Source organism: Lemur catta, chromosome 11 (genome assembly GCF_020740605.2).
Source record: "Lemur catta isolate mLemCat1 chromosome 11, mLemCat1.pri, whole genome shotgun sequence".
Classification (NCBI taxonomy): domain Eukaryota; kingdom Metazoa; phylum Chordata; class Mammalia; order Primates; family Lemuridae; genus Lemur; species Lemur catta.
The window spans coordinates 38,788,629-38,805,874 of NC_059138.1; the positions used below are offsets into that span (position 1 = coordinate 38,788,629).

A 17,246-nucleotide genomic window follows, 5' to 3' on the forward strand; every position below is an offset into this window, starting at 1 on the left:
TTCTCATATACATTCTCCTAATATGTGAACCTTTGAGAAGCCAAAACAGTGTTTTCCTGACAATATCCTAAGTGGTAATGGTTAACTTTTTTCACCATTTTCCTCACTTTTTGCTAAAAACCACTGAGACTATGCTTGACCTTAAACCAGTGAGAAAAATGGGAAAACATATTTAATCTTTAAACTTGTTTAACTCAAATAAGTTTAAAATAATTTATCAGGATAAATTCTAAGTCTTTAAGTTTAATTATATTTTAAATACACTTTGAAAACAAAACTCAACATAAAGCAAAAAAAAAATTGAACTTTTATTGGTCTCAAATAAAATGTTAGACAAGATGATTATGTGAATTTTAAAATTATCTTACACATTCAATTCCACTGTCATATCCTAGCTTTCTGCCACAGGCTCAGACCTTAAATGCTGCAACCAACTTGGCTGACACAGGTGTGATTACTCAATATTATCTTTCTCAATAATGAACTTCAAGACCAACAATGTTTCTTCCTTTGGATTAACTCTAAGTTAAGCAATCTAAGAGTTGCTAGAAAATTACCCTTCTTCCCCAATTGTTATAAAAATATGACTAAAGAAAGCTACATGGCCAGGTGTGGTGGCTCAAGCCTATAATCCTAGCAGTCTGGGAGGTCAAGGCAGGAGGATTGCTTAAGCTCAGCAGTTCCAGAGCAGCCTGAGCAAGAGCGAGACCCTGTCTCTACTAAAAATAGAAAAAAAAAAAAATTAGCCAGGTAACTAAAAATAGAAAAAGTTATCCAGGCATGGTGGCATGTGCCTGTAGTCCCAGCTACTCGGGAGGCTGAGACAGGAGGATAGCTTAAGCCCAGGAGTTTGAGGTTGCTATAAGCTAGGCTGACGCCATGGCACTCAGCCCTGGCAACAGAGCCACAGTGTCTCAGAAAAAAAAAAAAGCAAGCTCTACATGAATCATTTTGTTTCTCAAGTTGATTTGTACACAGGTCCTTTCTTAAACCCAGATTTCACATTTGAAACAGTTTTAAGATGCAAAAATAAATATTGTAATTAAAAATTATGGATAAGTAGTCAATTATTTACTCAAGTTATTACATTATAGGTTAATTATTCATTAAAAGGCATAATGTCTGTTTTAGTGGCATCTTAATACAACCCATTAAAAAAGTCTTGGTTGACCTGTTGCATTAAAAATGTTCAACATCCCAAAGAACTTAAATAGTTTTGATAACTAACCAAATGAAATTTCCAATAAAACTGTAAAATCTGGCCAGGTGAAGTGGCTCATGCTGGTAATCCCAGCACTCTGGGGAGCCAAGGTGGGAGGATCCCTTGAGGCCAGGAGTTCAAAACCAGCCTGGGTAACATAGTGAGACCTGTCTGTACAACAAATGAAATAAAATGAAAATTTTTTTTTAAAAATTAAAAAAAGACCAACTCTTTTCCTGATTCTGACTTAAGTAAAAAGCATCCTAGTAACTAACAGTTAATAAAAACTTCTCATATCCTTAAAGATATAAAAAAAACAGATCTAACTCAGTCTGGGTCACCATCATTTGATTTTTAATGTAACACTTAGCATAAAAGTTCACAGTTACAAAACAAAATTTCTTTGCATCACTTAATATACAGTAAAATACTCACTGTTCAATAGCAATAGCAAGATTTTTAGTTAAAAATTCTCTACTTCCAATTTAGCGCAGAAAACAATTTTTAACCACAAATACTGCTCTACACATTAAATAAAATTTTAGGTAATACAAAAAATTATTCTTTCAATACTAAGAAAAATATAAGCCTCCTCCCAACATTTGCAGATTACAAAACGCTAAATTTGAGCCACTCCGACTTTAAACCCAGCCTAAAAGCTAGTAACATTCACCCAGCAATATTTCAAATAATATTTGTTATTCTGCAAGTCAACACAAAAAGGAATTTTACCATAAGTAAAGTAAGTCTATACTCGATATTAAAAAGTCTCAGAGAATACAAGTATTTAACATTTATTCTAAAACATGACAAGGAACTAAGTATTTGAGATATAAATGTGTTTGTTTAAATAAAAGCTTTACATTCAAGAAATAACTGGGCATCTACCATCTGCCAAGAATAAATCCTTTAGCGATAAAAGCTATCATACATTAAAATATTTTCAAAATAATAAATACAGTATCTTTTGAGAAAACTGCATACTAATATTCCCTAAGCAGTTCTGATAGCTCTTCAAATATTGTTGATTTTATATAACATTTAAAATACATTATGGTAGTATGTATTTAAGTCCCAGTGGGTAACTTCCAGAAAAACAGCTGTTAGTGTTTACAGATAATACACCTATCAAAATAAAACCATAGCCGGGCGCGGTGGCTCACACCTGTAATCCTAGCACTCTGGAAGGCCGAGGCGGGTGGATCGCTCGAGGTCAGGAGTTCGAGACCAGCCTGAGCAAGAGTGAGACCCCGTCTCTACCAAAAATAGAAAGAAATGATTTGGACAGCTAAAAATCTATATAGAAAAAATTAGCCGGGCATGGTGGCACATGCCTGTAGTCCCAGCTATCCGGGAGGCTGAGGCAGGAGGATCGCTGAACCCTAGGAGTTTGAGGTTGCTGTGAGCTAGGCTGATGCCACGGCACTTACTCTAGCCCGGGCAACAAAGCGAGACTCTGTCTCAAAAAAAAAAAAAAAAAAAAAAAACACCATAGGTTTAAGAGATTTATGCATGAAAATGAGAAATTAAGAAGCCAATGTAAGAAGTTATAATTCCCCTAAGACCACTAAGATATGTATTGAGGGGAAGAATTTCTCCTAATTTATTAGCTTTCCTCCATACTTCCTCCTTTTTAGACCAAGAAGTCCTAGAGCTTACTGTGGTATATATATGGCAAAGATTCTCTGGCTGGATGGTGTGAGTAAGTCAAACAAGTCAAAATTGTAGGAAAGGTAACAGTTCCATAGAGTTGAAGGGAAATGGAGACCTGCAAAGGTTTTAAACTTAAATTGGGATCAAAGGGATCCTTTAATTTACACTGACAACAGGGAAGTATGATCAAAATGTGCTCTCTAAAAATAAAATTTACTCTCCAATTACATTACAGTTTTCTACAAATCCACTTAAACAGATAAACAACTAATCCTTCAAACTCAGCCATCGTAAGAACAAAGACCATTTGACTAGTTTTCCCCCAAGGGACCAAATGTTTCAAAACTCTGGAAACAAAAATTATGCCCAACCTTTTAACAAATTTGCCTAGACAATCCTAACTTAAAACATACATAGTCAATTGACAAAAAACACAAACATTTATAGCCACGTTATTTATAAAGTAACCATTGAAAATAAGGCACAATACTTTAAAAAAAAAAGTTTCATTTTATAGGAACCAAAACATCCATATAAACAACAAAAAGAAAGAAAGAAAACCCAAAGAAATAAAGAAAGCCAGTATGAAGAAAGCTGGTAGATCGAAGGCAGGTTTTCTTATTTCTAACCTGGTATTTTTTGTTTGAAGGCAAATAAATCCAATTGCTTTGTGTGTCTAGACCTGACCAAGGTCACTATCAAGAAAAACATGGGCATAGACAGTGTTTCCTCCTATGGCTACATAAGTCAAATTTATAAGAATATACTGATTTCGTACATTGAATAGTAAGTCTAAAGTACCAAACTTCTGAACCACAGAACCCAACCACCCCGACCCAAGATCCCTATACAAACTCTCCCACCACCCACCAACATTTCATTTTATAATAAAATATTTCAAAGCCTAAGTAAGGTTGTGTGCTCAGTCTTCCATGATGAAACTCACTGGTATGTACAAAATCCCTAAGCCAGTCTTTTCCATAATCATTCTGCAGAATAGAACCTTATCATCAACCTAGTTCATATATTCACCATGTGAAATAAATACTGCCCTAAGTTATCTACAATGGAATAAAAGAGTTCCAAAAGGGTGCATACCCTCCAACCTTTCTTAGTACTACTAAGATTGAAAGACATGCATCTTTCAGTTGTTGCACAGTCAGAATGGTCATTAAATGCCACTAATGGCCCAATCATATCTCACTGCTTAGTTCAACCCAGAAAGAAGATCGACCTCCCACTACGGAAATGAATTCTCATCACACTTTTAAAAATACAGTTAAATGATACCTGACATTTAATATTCAGCCTCAGTCTATAGGCTTCTGAAAATAGCATAAAATGGAATCAAGACCCTATTATGGTAATGTTTTTATTTAAGGTCTATTAAAACAGACTAAATTCCACAATCCCATAATAGGTAAATGGGCATGTCTGGGGGAAAAAAATCAAGAATCAAAGCCTTACTTCTTACTTACATAATGATGATAGTATGCTAAAACACAATTTTCAAAGGCAGTAAAGTATGGAGCCTCACTTTGCCAAATACTCCGTCAACTCTGAAATTTCTTAGGAAAAGCTTAAATACATTGGAAAAGTGGATGCAAAATATAACAGTGGGAAGAACAGCATCTCTACATCCAATGAAGTAACAGGTTTAGACTTGTTTGTATAGCTCCCTAAAATTTAACCTGAAACAGAATACAAAAACCAAAATTCACAAAATTGGCCAAGAGTTGGATGGGAAATGTTTAACTCTAGATTAAAACATCCGAATCATGCAAAATATGTTGCACTTACACACTTACCAAACATTTTAATTTACTTTGGCATATCGAATAAAAGATGGTTGGATTAAACCGAAAAATTATTAGTAGCCAAATAATTTTTTTTAATGTTTAAGAGCATTTATCATCACCACTGAAATTTCCAAGGCTACCTGAGTGCTTTCATTTTTTTTGAAAAGTGTAGTCATTTTATTGGCCTCTCAGGAAAAAACCAATAAAATTAATCAGCTAAAACACAGCATTGTCATTTGCAGTAAAATCAACACATTTTTGTAAACGGCTCGGGAAAGAAAAAAAAGCCTAGTCTTTTCATGTAAACATAATAAGCCTGTAATATGCTGCAGACAAACGCACTGCATGGGGTGTGGAGGACCCGAGCTGATTAGATTACCACAACATCAGCCTGGGGCCGCCATTTTTAGAATCTGTAAAGGACAAAAGAGGGAAATTTCAGTTTTTACTCCCCACCTCAGAAATTAAAGGAGAAAACGGACTATTTTCCAATTAGGCGTGGATGTCTCCAGCCTAGAGTTGAATGCACCTCACTTAATTCTCTCCAAGGTCTCCAGAACTCCAAACACCTTACGTTATTCACATCTCTAAAAAGGGACTAAAACAGGCAAAACGGGGTTTACTCCAGAGGTAACTCAAGCGACTTCTCTTTGACTTTAAATTGTACCATTCTTAAGACAGCCCAGCAAGGACGGATCTATACGGAACTAAGCCCAGTGCAAGAGAGCAGCCTGGATTGTTTTTTTCTCTCCCCCCTCCCCCGTTTAGCACAGTGAACCGTTTGTTTCTCATCTGTGTCTGCTGCCACAGGGTTTGTGCCAACCCCTTGGTCAAAATAAGCTTTTCCAAAATGAGCCATATTGTGGATTCTAAGGCTCCGGCACAGTAAAGGACGGCGGTAATGCAAGAGGAGTGGGGGAGGAGACTGAGAAGGCTGGGTACTGGGGTGACCACCTCAGGGGCGGGTTCACCCTCTCCCGGAGAGGATGAGGAGCTGTCTCGCTCTCCCACAAAGAGAGATGCCCAGGGCGTTCTTTTAACCCCCTTCGTATTGAAGAGAACATACACCAGAGACTGCCGGTCAAGACATGGAAAAAGAAGAAAATGGGGCCTATACGGCTGTTCAGCACCTGAACCAGACGCGGTTGAGAAAAGGGAGCCCCGGCAGCTCCGAGGACCACTCCACACAGCCCCGCTAACAGTCGCCAGCCTCCCTCCTCACTCTAGCGGCCTTAACCCGCTGCCAATGAGGAGTGCGCCCCCTCCCTAACTCCCACTCTCAAGGGGGTTTAACTGCCAGTTTCCCCTTCCCCAACCTTAAAACCCGCCATAATGCTCCATTTCTAGGGACAGGGAAGAGAAAGGATAAATTCGATTTGAACAAGCAACGTCTTGCCCCGGCAAAGACACCTGAGAGTCAACGTCGACTGTCGCCGCCGAAGGATAAAGATGAGAGACTCCCTCCCCACTGGAAACCCAAGTGCCCCTTCCCCGCAAACCCCAGGAACTCCCACGGAGACGACAGGCACTGACCTGTGATGTTCACACACCAGACACCCGAACCCCGTTATGTGCTCGACCCCGAAGGAGTCTCCACACCTCCGCGATTAGGCGACCCCCAGACAGCAGCCACTGCGGACAGAAGACCCGGCTCCACACACCCCTTCCCCAAACAGCAGCGCGCAGCCTCTTCACCAGGAACCGAGGAGTCAGGGGAGGGGGCACCCAGGCAGTCAACAGGAACGCAGAGAAGACGGCAAGGCTGCTCCGAGTGTCTTAGCCCCCTCTGTTGCCGCTCCCGAACTCAGGCACCGTCTCCGACTCGGCCCCCTGCGCCCGCTCAGTGTCACTGCCGCTCGCTCTGGGAAAATGGCGGCGACGGCGGCGGCGGCCGCGGCGGCGGCGGCGGCGGCGGCCGCGGCGGCAAGTGCACGGGGCCCGCCCGCCCCGCTCCGCAGGGGCAGAGGGGGAGGGGATGAAGCTTTCCGCCGCCATTTTGCTTGTGGGCTGCCGCCCGCCGTTGCCTCTCCAGGGAGGCTCGAGGATAGCAAACCGGAGGCAGTGAGGTGACCAGATCTCTGTCTTTTTCAGAATAGATGCATTCAACAATTCACCCAAGGTTTGGGGAAGTTTCGGTATTTGGTGGGATTGGTTCTTTACTTCTTTCCCGCAGTAGCCCTGAAGTCTGGATCTAGGTGAGCTTGGGCACGCCACTCTGGGTGGAAGGAGAGTGACAGCAGGGCCTGCGGACGAGCCCCCTCCTATCTCCCTCCGAAAGCGATGCACTTACTCCCACCTCCAAAAACCCCTCAGCCCCGTCTCCCCTGTTCTTTCCCCCTCCTCCCCACCCAGTCTGGCCTCCGGCGCAGGGTGAACCCGGTTCGGGTGTCACTCGACGCCCACTAGGGGCTGAGTAGGCTCCAGTGCGCAGGCTCCGGGCACCGGATAAAAGCGGAGCTGGCGAGTCCAGTGCCGTCTCGATGGAGGAGCAAGAAACGGAAGCGGTCGGGGGGAGAAGCAGCAGGAAAAATACAGCCACCGTCAACGTCGCCTCCCTGCCACCGTGTATCGGGGTAAAAAGCTGCTGTTGCCGTCGGTGCAGTTGCCGTTGCTGCCTCGTATACTTCTCTTGGCCCCGGGGAAGGATTTCCCCGCCGGCGGGACAGTGTACGGGGAGGGGAGCGGGAATTCCTTATGTGGCGGTGATTAAACGAGGGAGGGACAGTGAGACAGTTATCTCGAAGAAAAATGGGGGAGGACCAAAGAATAAAACAAGGGTTTCCCCCTTAAAAATGACACGGCGATTCCGGCTCTTGTTTTCAGGGTCTTTTCCCCGAAATGGCGGTTTCCGTCTTCCCTCTGCCCCACAGCGACCCAGAGCGCTTGGTAAGCTGAGTGGGGAGAGGCAGAGTCGCTCTCGGCAGCCAATCGGTGCCCGACGTGGCCTGTTGGGCGCGTCGTTATTGGCTAGTGATGACCTCATCCTGCAGCAGCGGGTGGGGCCGAAGGCGTAGGGGGAGGCTGTTGCAAAGGCAGAGAGGGAGAAGTGACGATGGGGATCGTTGCTGCCGCGGCTGATGTGGAACCCAAGCAGTGGCGAAGGGAATCGCAAGGCTCTCCCTGACCATTTTCTCCTCTCCCTGCGCGAGGTGAGGGCCCTGGCTCGGCCTCTGCGAAACTTTGGGGCGCTGGCGCGGACTAGGAGACCAGCTTTCTCCCGTAACTTTTGTAACTGCGTCAGGGCAAGATGGCGCTGGGTCTCCTTGGGGCGCGGGGGGAGAGGCACGTCCACCGCCGCCGCAGCGCATGTGACCGGGCTGCATTCCTGTGGGGTTTGGCTCAGACCCAGGCTGGGGCGGGGGAGGGAACCGGGCTTGGGCGGAGGAGACGGTGGTGCGGTCGGCGTTGGCGGCCTGAGGAGGAAGAGATGACTGTTTGAAAGAGCTTCCCCTCCCCCTGCTGCAGAACGGCGGCGGCTCCTGGGGGGAAAGCCCCCGGAGGACACTCCTTGTGTTGGTGGAGAAGGTTTAGCGCCCTGTTTTCCTACCTGCTTTTCTCCTTGCGAAGCATACTTGCGTAAGGTGGTAGGTCCCTGAACTGTGGAGTCCCTGAGGGCCCCTGGGATGTGTGGCAAGGAGAGACTAGCTCCTAGGGGCACAACGTTGAGGAAGAATCCGGTTTTTTTAATGAGAAAACGTAAAGCTTCTCAGATTTCAATAGAAAGATAATTCCAAAGTTTGGAAACGAGTGTAAAGGTGTAAATAACACCTAGGAACACATTAATTGCTTAAAAGGTACAAGCAGCCAAGGACTATGCCATATGAATTTAAGGGCCCCTTTCAAACTTTCTATTCCTTTTGTACTTTCTCTTATTTCTTCTAGCATCCTCCCTATTTGTACATCCTATAAGAATGTGTAATCTTATCAGTAGGATTTACTGTTTTAAAAATATAGACATTAATACAGAATGGAAACTAGTTTTTAATCTGTATGAAGTTGTAAGGCTGTTTTCAATACTTTCTGTGCTGTCTTTATCTTGTTCTTTTATGGTTTTAAAAAATAAAAGATGGAGTTGTAAGCAGTTCTGGTAAATATTATTTACCAGAGGTTCCTGCACCATTATGAAATATTAAAGCCTACCTCTTCAAAGCACTCTTGCAGTAGTATGACGTATGCTTTTAATTTTTTGAAACCTTAATAAGTGAAAATCTCCAGCAGTTCAAAACCTCCTGCTTCTGGATAATCGTACTGGTTTCACATAGCACATACCCTTGAGATGGTGTGCATTTGTTTTAGCACACCATCTCAAGAGTGCTATGCTATTACATTCCTCTGTGCCTTTGTTCTATTGCTGGAGTGCCTCCTGCTTCTGGCTGTTTTGGTGTAAGGTAGACTAAGTTTATTTTTCCTTATTTCTACTCGACCAAACTAGTTACAGTAGCCAAATCATAGCTAAAGAAGATTCTTTAAAGGCTTCTCCCCTTGAGTCGTGTTGAGAGTGGGGAATTATTCAACAGAGACATTTGCATGTAAAATCTGGTTTGCTTTTTGGCAGAACACATACATTTGGTGCTAGGAGGAAATGCTTGCTGGTTGTGAAAAGAACCTGAGGTCAAGGTTGTGCTGTTTCCTTTAGGCTTAGTTTTAGGCTCTTCGTAGTTTGAAAATAAGATTGGGTTCTTAATTCATTTGTGTATCCTTAAATCCTTACTAGTTTTGTGGATTTCTTTTTTCAGTTACTAAGTAACTGAATGTAAATATTTAGTACGACGCATTTAACATTCAAAGCTTTTTTTTTTTTTTTCTTTTTCTTTTTGGTCCACTCTGAATATAAAATGGGCGTTTGTAAGAACTCTTGAATAACTTCAAGGGTCACTTTGTTATATATGTCTCCCTTTTCCTCATAGCAGTTTTTATTCCTGCTTAGAAGAGACTAAATATGAAGTCAGTAGATTTTAAGGTAATTTTCAGAATGTTATTAGCTTCACTGTGCCTTAATAAGGAAAAGAGGCAATTTTCCAAGCAAATGGGAACATCGTTATTTTGCTTTGTACTTTTAATCAGCATATATCTCCATTGTTCCTAGTTCCCAAATCCATGAATCTCTTGAGGTCTTAATTTTTCTTGACTCTCCTGTGATATTTTAAATAATACTTGGAATTATTTTTCTTTGCCTTCATGCATTATATGTTCTCCCTGGGCAATTTCATTTGTGCCTATTAATTTCTAATAACTTTTCAGTTTTTAGCTCTATCTTTTTTCTGCTAGCTTCAGAGCTGCAAGTGCAATGTTAATATTTACCTGGGCCACAGGTTTCCTGAGCTCATATAAAAATAGTGAGCTTGGTACTTGATTCCTAAGAACTTTTCTTTGCCCATACCCATAACTTCCTTGGGGTTATTTGCATAACTTATACCCTCATCCTCCTTTCCTTATTTCTGTTCAAATCATTGCCTCTTACTTTTGCAATAATTGCAGTTTCAGTAATCGTACTGGTTTCACATAGCACATACCCTTGAGATGGTGTGCATTTGTTTTAGCACACCATCTCAAGAGTGCTATGCTATTACCTTCCTCTGTGCCTTTGTTCTATTGCTGGAGTGCCTCCTGCTTCTGGATAACACAGCTTTTCTCTCCCTCTTGAAACTCTTTCAAATCTCTACTCCCAAGTAAATGGACCATTCTTTACATCGATGACCCATCCCAGTTTTTGACCTTGGCAGGCATTCAGGTGTACATGTTTCTAGGCAAGGCAGAAGACAATTGATGGGCCATAGATAGTTCTGCCCCCAGAAGGGTGGGAAGAAGAAAAAACTGGGGCTGAATATTTTGGGACATCCATATTTCTCATGTTTATAAGACGTTTTCACTTATAAACTTTAATGGTATACAAACACCCGTGATAATATGGATTTGTCAAGTCTGCTTGTCCTATTTAGAGCTTGTGGTTGTGTTGATTCTTTGTTTCTTAAGGAAAAGCATGGCATTTAATATTATTTTAAAATATTGGTCTTTGGGGTTTTTTATTTCCTGCTTTGTTGTAAGCACGCCACAAAACATAGCATCATTGCAGCGTTGTCTTTTGAAGTGTAGAATATACCTTCAGTCAACAACTATCTTTTACTTAGTACCAGTCCTAATAAACTAAATTGGTTATTGGCTGTGCGCAGTGGCTGGCACCTGTAATCCTAGCACTCTGGGAGGCCGAGGAGGGAGGATTGCTTGAGTCCAGGAGTTCAAGACCAGCCTGAGTGAGGGTGAGACCCAGTCTCTACTAAAAATAGAAAAAATTAGCCAGATGTGGCTGCATGCACCTGTAGTGCCAGTCACTTGGGAGGCTGAGGCAAGAGGATTGCCTGAGCCCAAGAGTTGGTTGTAGTGAGCTACAAGGATGCCACTGCACTCTAGCCAGGGCAACAGAGCAAGACTCTGTCTATAAATAAATAAATAATAAACGGTATTTCACACAACTTAAGCGTAAATTGGGTTAAATTGTATAGAAACTTATTCCTAGAGACTGTATCACTTTAATAATCCTTGTTCTGAAAAGATGTTACTTTTAAAAGTGTCTCTCCCAAAGTATATTGACTGATACTTTGTGTCTCAAATTTAAAACTGTATTCTGGTAGTTTTGGTGATAGTGGAGAGAATTATTGTACAGTCCTGATTTAAGGCCAGACCAGAAATCTTTAACTGCTAGTGTGACTCCCCCCTCCCCCCAAAAAGAATGCTCTCTTAGTACCCAGAACTGTGTGATGCCATTGTAACAGGTGTCTCCCTGACCTCTCCAATGTTCGTATTCTTTGCTCTAGTTAACACTATCTGAAGGAAGACTGACTTTTGAGGTGTAGCACAGGATAGCAAAAGACTTGTTTTAAAACTTAACTAACCTTCAACCCACAGGAAGGGACTGACTCTTGGAATCAATTATGTAGCAAGAAGAGCCTTAGTGAGAGTAGGAGTAATAAAATAAAGGAGGTATATAAGACATTACAGAAACATGTATGCTTGTTGCCTGGGTATGTATGGGGAGAAGAAAGAACTGACTTTCAAGAAAAATAAGTAAGATTTGGTAGTCTTCAGAGATAAAAGCCAAAGCTGAAGAGATTCAGGCTTTTTTTTTTTTTTTTTTTTTTTTTTGAGACAGAGTCTCACTCTGTTGCCCGGGCTAGAGTGCTGTCACGACAGCCTAGCTCACAGCAACCTCAAACTCCTGGGCTCAGGCAATCCTCCTGCCTCAGCCTCTTGAGTAGCCTCTACAGGCATGCGCCACCATGCCCAGCTAATTTTTTCTATATATATTTTTAGCTGTCCATATAATTTCTTTCTGTTTTTAGTAGAGACGGGGTCTCGCTCTTGCTCAGGCTGGTCTCTAACTCCTGACCTCGAGCGATCCTCCCACCTCGGCCTCCCAGAGTGCTAGGATTATAGGCGTGAGCCACCGCGCCTGGCCTAGATTCAGTCTTAATAGGAGACAAATTTAGCAAGAAAGTGAAGATCTTATGTCCACATTTTAGACCAAGGAAAAGGAACTGGTTCTTTTTTGTTGTTGTTGTTGTTGTTGTTTTAGGAAAGCTAAATTATATGTTGGTACATACATAGTTGAGTCTGGTTAGCTTTAGCTGTGCTAATGATGGTTATGGTAGATTATTCTATAATGCCCAAAAATGACAGAATTTTAAAGACTGCTTTCAGGGATCATTTCCATAGTTTCCATAATTTTAGTTTGTTTTTAAACCTGTTTCAGTTATTCTTTCACTCTAGGTTTCTGCCTTTTTCAGAAAGCAAAATAGGCTGGGTGCAACATAGGCAAAAGTTAAAAATTAGCTGGGCGCAGTGGTGTGCCTGTAGTCCCATGTACTGGGAAGGCCGAAGCAGAAGCATCATGTGAACTCCAGGAGTTTGAGACTGCAGTAACACTCAAATTCTTATATGCTAGGTCAGAACTCAGCAATTAACTTTCCTTTCCTTTTTATATATAAAAATGAGTTCACTTGGCAGCCTGTTTACACTTTTTCATTACATATACTTACCTACACATTATACCCAATGCCTGGCCCATGTTATATTTCTGACAAGCTTTAATGTTAGGTGAAGACAGAGTGGAGGAAGGCTGTGCTAAGGTGACAGCTCATTCCTAAAGAAAACTTACTTTGGATAAACAAATGTCAAATTTTTCTCATTCTATAATTGAAACCTCAAAAAGCGACAAAAATAATCACTATTCTCAGGTTCATATATATAACAATAGCATGGTGGTCTAGGCATCTGTCACCTGTCCTAAACCCAACTTGTCTGACTACATCCATGCAATATACATTCTGTGGCTACTTTCTTTGTTCCATGCTTCCACTTTATGACCAAAGGGCATATGGGAGTGAAAAAGAGGACACATCAAATATCTTTGGTTGAAGCATGCTTTTAAAGAATTAAATGACTGAGAGAAGAGATATTTTACAAATAACATCAGAAGTCAAGGGTTTGCCTGTGCCAGTGTGGGATTAAAAAAAGGAAAGTATCTAAAACTTAACTAGTTCCATTTCCCCCACAAACTCTGTCTTACAGGTAAGTGTTGCTTTCCTAGGGAATAGGAAAAAACTAGCTATTTGCATTTATAACATTTTATGAAATTTTTGTATTCTTATATACCCCAGATATGTGTGGGTCTTATGCTATACCATTTGATTCCTTGTAATATACCTTCATGAAACTCATTGGCTTTTGTGATAATAACCTTTGCTAGTTGCTTTCTCCTGCTTCTTAAATGTTATTTCCCTGTGTTGAGTCCCAGCCACCTTTTTACTAATTTTAATCATCAATTTCTACATCTTTACCTGTTGATGACTCCAGAATTTCTAATCTGTGACCTCATGTGGAGCTATAAATCTCTTCTCTATAAGTATTTCAAACTAAACAAATTTAAAAGTAAACTTATTCTCCTCAATTTTTCTCCTTCTATTTCCTTTTCTTGGTTAATGGTTTTACTTTTCTGGCTTAATACAATCAAACATCTTTCCAAAACAATCTTTTTAGCTTAAAACACTCAATTCACGCTGGGCACAATGGCTCACTGTAATTCTAGCACTTTGGGAGGCCAAGGAGGAAGAATTGCTTGAGGCCAGGAGTTCAAGACCAGCCAAAGCAAGAGTGAGACCCCATCTCTACAAAAAAAAAAAAAAAAAATTAGCTGGGTGTGGTGGTGGTACATGTCTGTAGTCCCAGTTACTTGGGAGTCTGAGACAGGAAAATTGCTCAAGCCCAGGAGTTTGAGGTTACAGTGAGTTATGATGATGCCACTGCACTCTAGTCCAGGAGACAGAACAAGACCCTGTCTCAAAAACCAAACAAACAAAAAAAAACCACTTTATTCACCAGAGATTTGAGTATCAAGTCAAAAACAACCTAGGACATGCCAGGTCCTTTGGCCTCTGCTTTTACCTCCCAGAGTATTAGTAACATCATGAATACCACTGAAGCTAGAATGACCTAAGTGTTAATACCTACCTGCACTTTCAGTGAGACTTTAGGTAGTTTGCTTTCTGGGCCTCAGTTTCATAATCCATACAATAGGTAAAATGTTAACTATATCATAGTAGCATTAACAAATAAGATATAAAAGTTCCAGCTATTATTGACTTGTAGTAAACTGAGTTATTTTTCTTATTTCCAGAAAATTAGGCATTTTGTTTTCTCCATTACATCTGTGCCTACCACACTGTCATGTTCCTGTCCCTTTTTTCCATTAGTATATGAGATCTTGGTAAGCACAATGTCTTTCATCTTCATAGCTGAAGTGCACAGTTCCTGGCATGCAGTTTTGTTACACAAAAATAATCTGCTTCAGTGCCACAGGCCTGAAAATTTTGCCATAGCATGTGTTTATGGTAATAATAGTCCATTGACTATAAAATTGGGTGCAAGGTACCTTGGTTGATTATGTACTATCGTGTTATAAAATTTTGGGGGGGGTTCTCCCCACTTTTTAAAAATATTTTGCCAGAAATCAAATATGATTTCTATCCATTGTGTTCCTCTTCCCTCAAATATTTATATCTGTCACTGTGCAAGCTAGGACTAGTCCCTACTATATTCATTTATAATCTTGTTTGGGATTAAACCACATTCGGTATGTAACCAAGTACTGTAAGCATTCAGCCAGATATCCTAATTCATGGGTAATGTGTTTCACAGAGGAATTAGAATTTTTGGATTAGGAGGCAAATAGTTGTGGATTTCAGTAGAGAAGGGTTGGAGGCAGTGGAGTACAACACATGCAGTTAGCATGGCTTTATGTGTTAAAGGCATAGAACAGGAATAGAGAAAATGTTTTTAGTAAAGCAGTTTAACTAGGTTTGTATGAAATACACTGACATGAGACTGAAAAGGGGGTGATTTGGGACCAGATAATTTATTTTTTTTTTAATATAGAGTCCTTTTTTCTGTTAAGCTCAGGCGATATTTTTTTTCTTTTTCCTTTTTTATATTTGAGGAAACAGTCTCAAAGAGGGAAATGACTGACTTGAGTCTCAGTAATGAGAGACAGAGCTAGGTCTGGAACCCAAATATTTGAAAGTTGGACAGTCATTAAAGAGTCTGTTGTATAAGATCTCATTCCTAATCTCCGTTATCTAGGCTTTAGATGGAATTAGGGTTAGAAAAGGTACTTGATTTCTTAGATTTTTTTTTCTTCCTATTTGTACATAAAAAGAAAGGGTTTAAGAGTAAGCATGAGCTTTAAGTGTCAAACTTTCCCTTTCCCAGTTATGCTCACCTATTGTATTACAGAGCTTTGTGATCCTGATGGACTTCATCTGTTTTTCCTTATCTATAATTTTTTTTATTTTTTTATTTTATTTATTTTTTTTTTTTTTGAGACAGAGTCTCGCTTTGTTGCCCGGGTTAGAGTGAGTGCCGTGGCATCAGCCTAGCTCACAGCAACCTCAAACTCCTGGGCTTAAATGATCCTACTGCCTCAGCCTCCCAAGTAGCTGGGACTACAGGCATGCGCCACATGCCCGACTAATTTTTTCTATATATATTTTTTAGTTGGCCAGATAATTTCTTTCTATTTTTGGTAGAGACGGGGTCTTGCTCTTGCTCAGGCTGGTCTCGAACTCCTGAGCTCAAGCAGTCCACCTGCCTCAGCCTCCCAGAGTGCTAGGATTACAGGCGTGAGCCACCGCGCCCGGCCCTTATCTATAAATTTTTTAATGATCTGCAAATGTGTAGCTTAGTGCCTGACAGCATTAGATACTGGATAATTCATAGCCACTGTTTTTAATAAACATGGATTTAGAGAGTTCTGGCATATTTAGTTTTATGCTGAGAATCCATGTAACACAGGTAACCTATATGTATAGCAGAAGCCATAAATTACTGTAAATTTTGCTGTTGCATCAAGAAATATGTCTTGACAACTGATTTCCTTATTCTTTTTTGTTTTTGAGACAGGGTCTCACTCTGTCCCCTGTGTAGTGGCGTTGTTATAGCCCACTGCAACCTCAAACTCCTAGGCTCAAGCCATCCTCCTTTCCAGCCTCCCAAGTAGCTGGGACTATAGGCCCGCACCACTATGCCTGGCCAATTTTTCTATTTTTTGTCAAGACAGGGTCTTGCTTCTGCTTGGGCTGGTCTCTAACTCCTGGCCCCAAGCAGTCCTCCCAAAGTGCTAAGATTACAGGTGTGAGCCACCATGCCCATCCTATTATTCCATTATTATTTTTTATTCTAAGCCCAAAAACCTTTATTAAAATGCTTCAAATTTTAGGTTAGCATTTTTGTTTGTGTTTGGACATCTTAAATCATTATGTCTATGCAGAATGCATTTTTATAGTTTTATCTACATTTGGCAATCAGAAATCAAAATGTATATGCTCTTCTACCTTATATAACCAAAACTTTAGTATTAAAGTGAATACTATCTGGCCACATATACATAACCATTGCTTTAAGAAACATGTGATTTGTAACTTGAAAATAGTCATATAGAGATAACTCTGATTATAATTCCCAGGTAACATTCATATTCTCACCATTTTACAGTGTGCATTTCAGAAGAACTTTTCTGGTTATTCATATCTCATCAGTTTATAGATGTGGGAGCACATCCATTAGAAGGTTGATGCTAGCTTATTCTTAGATAACACCCATTTAGTTATGCCATTGAATTTTAAAAGGAAAAATATTAATAGTATGCTGTCATTGTCTTTTTCTCCCCTTTTTAAATATATGGAATTCTGTACATAGCTAGTTCTTCTGTTTTTTAAAATTAACATTTCTTGCCTGGGAAAATTTCCATTTTATACATTCTGATCACTTCACCTCCATCACCTTTGAGAAATTTCAAAAATAAATGTTTGATTTAGTGCTTTTAAGTTACAAGATCTTTATCTCCATATCAGCCTTGTTGGTACTGAACACGGTAGCTCTTCTACTTTACAAAAGAAGCCTCTGTCACTGAAATGTAACACTCAATGAAAGTAAAACATAAATTTCATAGTGTATTTTTTTAATATAAATGTCTAAGCCCTGTTTCAGAGTGCAAGATATCACCAGATATGGTGCTAGGTAGGCTAAATATTGGTATTTTAGCT

The 17,246-nt window shown here is 40.6% G+C and overlaps 2 protein-coding genes across 4 annotated transcripts in view; one reads left to right on the plus strand and one right to left on the minus strand.

Moving 5' to 3' along the window:
• KMT2E (lysine methyltransferase 2E (inactive)) overlaps positions 1–6,516 on the minus strand; it is a 98,526-nt gene extending 92,010 nt beyond the window's left edge. Inside the window, exon 1 of one of the 3 annotated variants that reach the window (XM_045564627.1) lies at positions 6,187–6,516. The gene's annotated coding sequence lies outside the window, so the exon portion shown is untranslated. The remainder of the gene's footprint in view (positions 1–6,186) is intronic. The other 2 variants (XM_045564625.1, XM_045564629.1) reach the window with 2 other exon arrangements.
• Positions 5,491–8,805, plus strand: LOC123647296 (motor neuron and pancreas homeobox protein 1-like). Its single transcript, XM_045564640.1, has one exon. It carries the CDS (start codon positions 6,192–6,194, stop codon positions 6,630–6,632), a length of 441 nt encoding a protein of 146 aa, XP_045420596.1. The 5' UTR covers positions 5,491–6,191; the 3' UTR covers positions 6,633–8,805.
• The last annotated feature ends 8,441 nt before the right edge of the window (positions 8,806–17,246 follow it).

What these genes read in the sequence shown, in the direction of transcription:
- LOC123647296 (XM_045564640.1), top strand. Translation starts at nt 6,192, where the DNA reads ATGTTCACACACCAGACACCCGAACCCCGTTATGTGCTCGACCCCGAA.